This window comes from Carassius auratus, unplaced genomic scaffold (genome assembly GCF_003368295.1).
Source record: "Carassius auratus strain Wakin unplaced genomic scaffold, ASM336829v1 scaf_tig00214186, whole genome shotgun sequence".
Taxonomy (NCBI): Eukaryota; Metazoa; Chordata; class Actinopteri; order Cypriniformes; family Cyprinidae; genus Carassius; species Carassius auratus.
In genome coordinates this window covers 135,233-145,222 of record NW_020527548.1, presented here as the reverse complement: position 1 = coordinate 145,222, position 9,990 = coordinate 135,233, and the positions used below count along the sequence as shown (strand labels likewise).

General features: G+C 36.4%; 1 protein-coding gene across 1 annotated transcript; it reads left to right on the top strand.

Moving 5' to 3' along the window:
* Positions 1 to 221: 221 nt before the first annotated feature.
* On the top strand, positions 222 to 8,721 carry LOC113091470 (homeobox protein MOX-2). The gene is made up of 3 exons (XM_026257022.1): positions 222 to 1,796; positions 5,233 to 5,405; positions 8,049 to 8,721. Exons 1-3 carry the CDS (start codon positions 1,307 to 1,309, stop codon positions 8,268 to 8,270), a joined length of 885 nt encoding a protein of 294 aa, XP_026112807.1. The 5' UTR covers positions 222 to 1,306; the 3' UTR covers positions 8,271 to 8,721.
* The last annotated feature ends 1,269 nt before the right edge of the window (positions 8,722 to 9,990 follow it).

The window sequence follows — 9,990 nt, the reverse complement described above, 5'->3', positions numbered from 1 at the left end:
TAACATGTTCATTATATATATATATACATAGTTTTCCTGTACTGTCAGTTTAGGTCATTTAATGAGTTTTCATGCCTTGCTCAAAACCAAACACATTTGTGACAGGCAAAAATGCTCTTTCAAGTTTTCGGTTTCACTGAGCATTTCTGGGAGAGAAATATGGCTTTCCATCTGAGAAATACACATGAGAATGAACAGCATCTGTGTTCTCAAGGATTTTTTTTTTTTTTTTTTTATGCTAGTGACCAGCAACACTGTCTACTTTTGGTAGACAGATTTATAGAAATCCACTCATCGTTTTATATGTCTGAAACAGCAAGTCCACTTTGCCATTTGGACTAGTTGCATATTTCTGTAATATTGCAGGGTAGAAAGACTGTCTGTATTGAATTTAAATTTAAAATACAACTGCACTTTTTATGATTGTCCTTTTAACAGATTTTATCTAAAATATATTTTTAGCAATGCAAACTGATTCTGTCTCATGCAGTTAAGCAGTTCTGTCAAATATTGTTGTATATTCTTTTGTGCTGACATTTTATTGGAAAATGATCCTATCCACACTCCAAATGAATTCCATAACTTTACAAGATGATGCTGATAATGTAGATGATTTTGTGCAGACAGATAGACACCGGATAGAACCCCATAACCCCTCACTCGTTCCCCATCCCACCCCTAAGACCCCCATAACCCCTTCGATCCATTCCACACTCACTTTTTGGCTGCTAATGGAACTCATTTCTTAGAAAAAGTGTCTGTGGGATCGGATAGCCCAGATCTAAAATATCGTACCCCAGATTTCACGAGCCCAGAACTAGTTGGCTGGCCTCAGATTTATTGTACCTTGCCGTTCTGGAAGAAGATTGTATGCATGTGGTCAGTAGCGAGGAGCCTGCGACCCAACCTCCCTCTCATGTTACGCCCTATATATAACATCCATTCCTCCAGCACCTCTGTTCAACCCCCCTCCCTCGTTCCCTCGCTCCAATTCCACTTCTCTAGAAGCGCTGTATCCAGTCGGGCCCAGACGGCTCTATCTTTCCCTCTCTTTCTCTCTCTCTCTCCCGTCTGTCACCCGAGCTTCCTCTTGCAGGCTGTGTGTGTTTACCCTCTTTTTCGGCCTGGCAACGGGGCTGCATGCTCAGGATTACCGGAGGCCTTGCCTTTCATCGCTGCCCGCTCCCTCTTCCTTTCGCCGTTGACTTCTGGACTACGGTGAGTACGGGTGTGAGGCTGTGTGTTTTGGGGGCTTCCCTGGTTTCCTGTTCGTGGAGTTAAGTGGATTTGTAGATACTAAAGAGACATGGATCACTCTCTGTTTGGATGCCTTCGGAGCCCGCATGCCCCATCCCAAGCCCTGCACCCAGCATTCAACCAGTCCTCCCTGGCCCTGCACGGCCGCTCAGACCACATCTCCTACCCCGACCTCCCGGGACCCTCGCCGCCCTGCGGCTACACAGGGGAGGAGAGTGGCTTCGGAGGACCTCATGTCAGAGTTCATCCCGCTCCGCAGCATCTACACCACTCGCAGCATCAGCCTTCCTGGCACGTGCCACAGATGCCATCGATCGACAGTGAGCACCACGGCCTCTGCCTGCCGCACCCTGACGCCGCGGCTCCAGAACTGCGCAGTGCAGGAGGAGCGGGTTCGCAGGGCCTGTGCGAGGGTAACCCAACACTCTCTGGAAGTGACCCTTCTGGGGTGTCGTGTGTGTCTGGAAAATACGGGAGACAGACCATGTCACCTGTTGAGCCGGAGCAACGGAATAGCAAAGGAAAGAGTGACAGTTCAGGTATGTGACTCAAAACATTTTCTTCCATGTTAATATGCATATAGTTGATTTAATAGTTGATTATTTATTATGATTATTACAGTATGAATAATTCAAGTGTTTTCCATGACTCGAGAACTGAATATTTTATTTTTTATTTCTCATCAGATTTATTCATAATAGCAAGTAAAATACTTTTATCAATCAAAAATAAATGTTTATTGTTATGTCTATTTGGACTCAGAACTGAGATTTAGAGTTTAATTGTGATCATATATTTGAATAAATATTAAGGTAAAATCCATCCATACACCAAATTATATGTTTAATATATGTTTTAGTTTTATTTTAATAGATTATTGTGCAATATTCAGTAAGAATTCAATGATCAATGTACCTTTAAATTTTGACATAAAATGATTTAAAACAGGAATAATGATCAAAGAATTAAACTTTATTTTAACATTTTAATTACAAATAGCAATTAAGATTTGTATGAAGTTTAGTCCATATCAAGACAATTTGAACAAAAATGGTTCATATGTACCAATTGGATTTTGTTTTATTTTTATTCTATTTTATTTTATTTCTGCTGCACTGTAAAAAACAAATCTGAAGTTATTTCAGGTTTTCTACTTCAAAGTTTCACATTTAATTCAACGTGTTACTTGTCATTTCTTTGTAAACTGTGAAATTTATTTGCAGTTTCTGAGTGGAAAAGAAAATCCTGCCGCGTTTTTTTTTTTTTTTTTTTTTCAGTGTGTATTTAACTACGTAATACTTAATTTAATACAACTGTCCTCTTATAAGAAAAAGATTGTCAATAATCTTTACAATCTTTAGATCAAATCCACACAGACACAAACCACTCTAATCTGTCCATGAACTGTATAGAGGAATGTGCAAACTTTACAAATAAATCAAACTGAGCAGTGGCTATAAATATGGTCAAAAGCAGGTTGACAATACTTCCTGATATGAGAACAAATTTAAGGTTTATTAAACAAAAAGCAGGACTAAAATCCTGAATGGGCCAGACACGGCACAGTAGTGTTTTACTGGCAGGGGCTGATGCTGTTGGGCTGCCCTGTTTCTTTCTCTCGTCAGTCTTAGAGGTGTAAGTCACTCTGGCATTTACCCTCAGGTCTTTAATAGACCACAGGTGAAAGCCGCCGTTAAATGCTCACACTGCCCGCAGCTGCGCTTTTGATACCCCCAAACACATACACACTATTTACGGCTGGGGAAAACAGTTAAAGCTGCAGCTGGAGAATTTTTATATCAAACGTTCCCCTTATATTTGAAGAACAATAGAAAATGTCACACCTAGTGATCTAAGTGGTTTTACACTGACATACATTATTTTATATCAGCACAGAAAATGTAACTGTATTGTTTTCCACAAACACACCGATCTCATCGTATAAAGTGGAATTGTGAAGAGAGAAAATGTCTTCAGGAAAAAAAGTCACTGCTGTTTTTAAAAAGATGAGTTCACTTTTTTTTCTCTACCTTTACAGTAGATTGAACTGAAATACCCAGGTTATATATTTTTTTTCTGTTTGTTTAGTCATACCATGAAGGGGGTCTAAATGCTGATGGCTTTTTAGCCAGATGCCTATAATTTCTGGCATGATGGCATACTGATGAATAGACCCAATGGTGGTAGAAATTTCCAGAAGGCTCCTGTTGGCACTTGCTTTGCCTTACACCAAATCCAGTTTCCTGCAGTCTGTTGGCAGTTGTCAAAGCCAGTGTGGTTTCCATTTAGAGCCGTGTCACATAACGAGATATTGCAGTGATAGGCTGAGCACATTAAAGATTATTTTGAAAAGTGATGTTAGATATAAATTATGAGTTTCAAAGCTCATAATCTTGTGTTCTGTAAAAACCTTGGCTTTCTAGAGCAGTTGTATTTTTATGCCGGTTTCAAAGGAGCCAAAAATTCAACATCTAAATCACACCCGTCCCTGAATGGCAAGCCAAAGGATATTCATTGAAAACATATTATTTTCCTTCAAAGATTTGATGATCTGAAAAAAAATATGTTTTCATTACGCTGCTTGTCACATTATAAAAAAGTAAACATTCTGAGATTTGAAAATTAGTTGGGTAGAAAAGAAAAGGGCTGTATGTGAAATTCAAACTCACAGTAGTTTAGATTAGAAATATTAAAAGAAAATGTACATAAAATTATAAGGAATGGTGTAATAATGTTAAAACTGTTATTGGTTGCTGTTCACATGTACACTGTTGTGACCTGTGATTTGTTATCATTTTAAAAAAAAATTATCTATTTCGTTTGCTTTAGCCAATTGCTTTTCTAACATGGCAAAAAAAGAGAAGCACATTATTGATAAAAAAATTACAATTATTTTTTTTTGCTCTGGAATTTACATATTTTGCTCATAATCTATTCAGTTTCACTGTTCATTTAAAGAAGCTAAACAGTTCCAAAGTTAATTATTATTGGACCCACTTTATATTAAGTGGCCTTAACTACTATGTACTTACATTTTAATTAATAATTTAGTACAATGTACTAATTGTGTACATACATGTTTTTACATTGTACTTATATTTAAAAAACAACAACATGTAATTCGATCTGTATTTAATTTCTGTAATTACATTTATAATTACACTGTTGACCCATACTTTACACCTTAACCCACCCTTAAACTTAGCCATACCTCCAACCCTCTCCCTAACCTTACCCCTATCCCACCTCAATAGCAGCAAAAGTGTTTTACAATACAATATGAACACAGTAAGTACATTGCACTTATTATTTTATGTAAGTACATAGTAGTTAAGGCCACCTAATATAAAGTGGGACCTTATTATTTTTTAACTGTAGTATTTAAAGTAATAAATGAACTAATACATGATGAGATTAATCTTAGATTTTTTTTTTTTTTACCTATATATTCCTATTCATGCAGATTCATTTTACATCAATAATATAGATGCATAATAACTTAATATATTACTCTAACTATTATATATTTTATAACAAGCCTCAATCAACACACATACAGCTAAGGTTGAATTTGATCATTTTTGGACCAATCAGAAATGTTCCTTGGGAAAGCTTCATGTTTTCTGTTAAAGGAGACTTGTATGGAAAACGAAGAGTAAATGGATCTGATTGTTGAAGAGTGTGAACGAAGCCCTGTTGATTCAGGCCAGATTTGAGAGCATGTGCTCCGTTCTCTGGCCCTTCTCCGCCTGCTAAAAACACCAGAGCCATATCGCCATAATAAAAGGTGATTGGCAGGCCAAATTGTTCCGCTTTCATTTTTATTTTTGTTCGTTTATTTTATTTCAGAGCCCTGCAGTTTATCACACCATCTTATTTTTTCACCCCCTTGCTTTCCCTGAATGTTTTTTTTTTCTTTTTTCTCTTTTTCTGAGCATTTACAGCGGCTGGAAAGTGATCTGTTTTTCATTTCAGATTCCCAGGATGGGAGCTATAAGTCAGATGTGAGCAGCAAACCTAGGAAGGAGCGCACAGCCTTCACCAAGGAACAGATTCGAGAACTGGAATCAGAATTTGCTCACCACAACTATCTGACAAGGCTTAGACGTTACGAAATCGCTGTCAACCTTGACCTCACAGAGAGACAAGTACGTTCAATGCTGAGCCTGTTTTCATGTTGCCAACAGACATAGCACTGGCACTTCCACTGGCTTTGAAATATGTATTTGCTTGACTTGTAAAAAAAAAAAAATGTGAGGGTTTGCAAAGGCTGACTTCACTTAAAGTGATTAAGTTGTATAAAGTGATAAACGCAATGCTTAATATTAGTAGGTTTCAACAAATAAAAAAAAAAACTCATTTACTGGTATAAATCTCCAAATATTTAAGTATGTGCTCACTAGAAATAAATGTACTTTAAAAATGAGTGACGTGTTTTACACAGGGTTCTGTGTTGAGGGGTCCACTCTATTTGTTAGGCTTGAGGGAGGGACTGCTACTACATAAAAATAAAAATAAGTAAACAGCTAAGTAAATAGAAATGCATATTGAATCATGTAAAAATGAGAGTGAAGTCTGATAAACTGTCAGTTGTAGCCATGAAGTTAAATCTCAGGTTCCAAAATACATCATATTTTATTTATGTGTGTGAACACACTTTTTATATATTATAGGTCTCTTTGAATTTCAAAACATTTTTGAATGACTTTTATTAGATAAGACAGGGAGAAAGTGACAGAGAGAGACGCGAATGAACCAGGGTCCCCATGCACATTTTTATTACATTAATGCAAAGGCATCCAATTTTCCCATCTGCTAATTAATTGCAGTCATATAAACCTTTGAAAATAGTGACAATGAAAAGCACATACAGGAAACTAGGGCTCGTTGCAACAGAGGTGTATAGTACCTCAGTTGCTATAAAATTTTGAGTATATTTATATATTTTTTTCAAACAAATTTGAAATAAATGTATCAATTGCAATTTCTGTTGGTTTTATTAATATCAGAATTTGTCTTTTTTCAATTTCATAAATTGTTCATACTTTATTATTATTTTACAATAGTAGCTGTTTAATGGCAGACTTCATTGTGACAACTTGCCCCATTTTTCGCACTTTGTCAGAAAAGTTCTGAATAATCATGGAACCATTTTGATTAGATAGATAGATAGATAGATAGATAGATAGATAGATAGATAGATAGATAGATAGATAGATAGATAGATAGATAGATAGATAGATAGATAGATAGATAGATAGATAGATAGATAGATCCCACACAGCCATTCCAGAGTTTAGATTCATTCCAGCTGAGTCTTGACCTAAAAAGAAGCTTTACTGTATATGCAACTCACTTAGGATTTGCATTTTTGTGTTTTGTTTCCCTTTCTTCTTGCTACTCCTCCACACAATTGTTTCCTATCCAATAACTCCCAGCACAGATCCAATAAATCTGTGGACGTGGGTTGATCTCAGACCTTAAACAACAAAGCCTGAAAATCAACACTATCTGTGCACCTTCCCTGTATTATTTATATTAATTTTAATTTTTATATTTATATTTATATTTATACACACACACACTTTGAATATGTATACAAATGCTTACTGTTGAAATAAAATAAATGAAATGGGAAATATGCACAGATACATAAAATCCTGTAGTTATGAAATAAAATAATTGCAAAAAAATGATCACACACTTCTTCTAAATGTTTTTGTCATGTAAGGTAATCTGCCGACTTCTTTCAGAGCTCACTCTGAAATACCTGCGCTGTGCTTCCTAAAATAACCCTCTCAGCCTGAAATAATCCCCCTGTCAAGCCAGAGGTGGGGGGTGAGGCGCCGCCACTCGGTGCAGATCTGATCGACCCGTTTTAGGCATTAGCTTGATCATCCCAGCAGAGACAGGAATACAGAGCAAAGTGTCAAGTCAGGACCTGGAACTTGGGCCAATGTGCGACCAGGAGTTTTACACCAGCACATAACTGACCAGGTGGAAATAGCCTAGAGAGCCAATGAGCCAATCATACTGCTGATCCACCAAACTTACCAGCAATCTGCTCCAGAAAAAAAGGCCACCAGATCCACAGTTGCTATTAAGATTAAAAGAACACATGAAATGAGGTGTTTTAGTTGGTTTATGTATGTGGTCTATGCGTGTGGGATCTGAGTGCTGTGTTGGCAGAAGTTTTTTAGATACAATCTGATACACGTGTGCAGTTTGAAAGGGGTTCTGATACAGAGGGCATGATGGTGGTTTTAGAGTGGGGGTCTGCATGCCAAAACAACTCTTTTTGGAAAGTGCCATAACACACACCCTAACACACGTTCCCACAAAGTGGCGTTGAGTTACCCTGATGCAGATCTTGGACTCCTGTGTTGCTAAGAGACCAATAATGTCCCATAAACATTGTGTGTAATTGACTACTGTATAATAGCTTTGCCAAAAATGTATCTCCTAAAAAGCAAAAAAAAAACTTATTCATTCATTTGTTTTTTTACTTGAATGATATATGGTATACAACATGTATTTGTTCATAACTATTCTTACAAGCAGAATTTCAGAATCTAGATATATGAAATATAAGAGTTGAACACACACTGAAATTCATATTGAGAAATAAAATGTACTATTAAAAATGACACGAACAACAGTTGCATTTTGTAAAAATTGAATTCCATTTTAATTCCACCTTCTTGAATTTAAATTTGAAATTAAATTATCCATCCCGTTTGCTTTCTACATACTTGATATGAGTACTTTAACAGTATTTCTCTTGCCTGCAGGTAAAGGTGTGGTTCCAGAACAGACGGATGAAGTGGAAGCGAGTGAAGGGAGGTCAGCAGGGAGCCGCTGCGCGGGAGAAAGAACTGGTGAACGTGAAGAAAGGCACTCTCTTGCCATCTGAGTTCTCCCCAATGGTTGGACTACACCATCCCATCGGTTCGCCCAGCAATGAGGACGACAGTCACGACAGCGACCAGAGCTCTGAGCACGCGCATTTATGATGCCCACACTCCATCCGGTCACATTCTGCCAACTTCCTCAGGAATCAACTATGTTGGTACTCCGAAGGCTTTTAACAACTAGTACTGGGCCGCGTTGTGTTATTTCATTCTGAGTGGTTAGGGTTAGCTCTTGGACTGTGAAACAGACAGGGTCGCAAACCAGAGCTCTGCCCCCACTGGCACCGAACTTTGAAGAGTAGTGTAAATAGTCAAAGGGGTTTAAAAGTGGCCACATTTTTGAAGAGACTATATGCATTTCAACCGATTTTAACATTGTAAATAAATGTAAGTTTGAATGTTGTAAACATTCCACATGAGTGCCTTTGAGAGGATCTTTGCACTGTTTAAATTTTTGCTCTAACGGTTTGCTACTGTATTTAGACACGGATTTACCGTAGATAAAAATACCATTAATTAAAAATACATCGACATAATCTGTGACGGCACAGAATGAGGATTATCCTAGTCTGTTTTATTTTTAAGAATAAAAGGATGCCATTAATTGCAGCCTATTTTTAGATTAATTGAAAAATTATAATGAAACAAAAGTTTTAGACTGACATTTTGTTGTTTTTTATTTTATGAAATTTTGGTACTTTGGAATGAAGCAGATTTGAAATTACTTGGCATATTGATAATCATTTAATTTAGAAGGATAATAAAAAAAAAATCTAATATTATGGGTATATTTTCACTTGCATCAAAAATACAGTAAAGACAGTTATGTGATGATATATTATTAACTTTTATTATTTTACTATTATTATTTTAAAATGTAATTTTTTTTTTTTCCTGTAATGGCAAAGCTGAATTTTCATTATCGTTTGTAACATTATAAAAGTCTTTACTGTCACTTTTGGGATAAATTGAAATAATTATTAGTGAAAAAAGTTATGAATTTATATTTAAAAAATAAATAAAAAACAATAATAAATAAATAAATATAAATAAATAAATCTTACTGACCCCAAACGTTTGTAAGGGAGTGTTCATATTCATAAATGCAACACTACATATGGCATATTTTTTAAGTTTTTTGTTTCTGTTCAAGTTTACAATATAGTTCACATATTTAATTTACCTTATAAAAAGAAAAACAAATCTTAGATATTTCAATGTCAGCTTTTTGTTTCATGACAAACCTGCCCAATAAAAGTTTTTCAAAAATACAAAAATAAATAAATAAAGTTTTAATGGAAACCTTACCAAAGGTTGAAGAGGATTATGTGTTGTAAATGTTATGTAAAGCCATGTTGAAGAACTAATATTATGGTTTGGCATTTCTGCGAAGATCACGTGAGTGAACATTCTAATTTCTGGACTGGCACTTATCGAGTCGGCCAACTTCTCGAACGTCTTTGCTCATATATGAGAGCAGCTGGTGATTCGATAGCTGCAGGAGTTTGGACTCGTTTGATTTGTGGCTAAGCCATTCCCTCGACACATAGGCAAAACCCAGGCTAAGTGGATTTGTTTTCAGTTGTGGTCAAAGCCAGCCATGCATTTTCCCTCTGTGGAAGACGTTTTTGATTAGCCGTCCGATTTAGATGTTTGTGTATGATATACTCTGATCAAAGTGAGACAAAGAACGATCCCTTGGGGAAACAATTCGTGGCTTTCAAAATGAATGGGAAATATATTTATGACCCCCTTAAACACTGCCAAGCACCCAGCTGCACTGATCACAGCCGTGTCTAAACAATGCATGATGAATATGGCG

What these genes read in the sequence shown, in the direction of transcription:
- LOC113091470 (XM_026257022.1), top strand. Translation starts at nt 1,307, where the DNA reads ATGGATCACTCTCTGTTTGGATGCCTTCGGAGCCCGCATGCCCCATCC. An exon ending in AGGAAAGAGTGACAGTTCAG is followed by an intron (nt 1,797 to 5,232) that starts GTATGTGACTCA and finishes TTTTCATTTCAG; the next exon opens with ATTCCCAGGATGGGAGCTAT. An exon ending in TTGACCTCACAGAGAGACAA is followed by an intron (nt 5,406 to 8,048) that starts GTACGTTCAATG and finishes TCTTGCCTGCAG; the next exon opens with GTAAAGGTGTGGTTCCAGAA.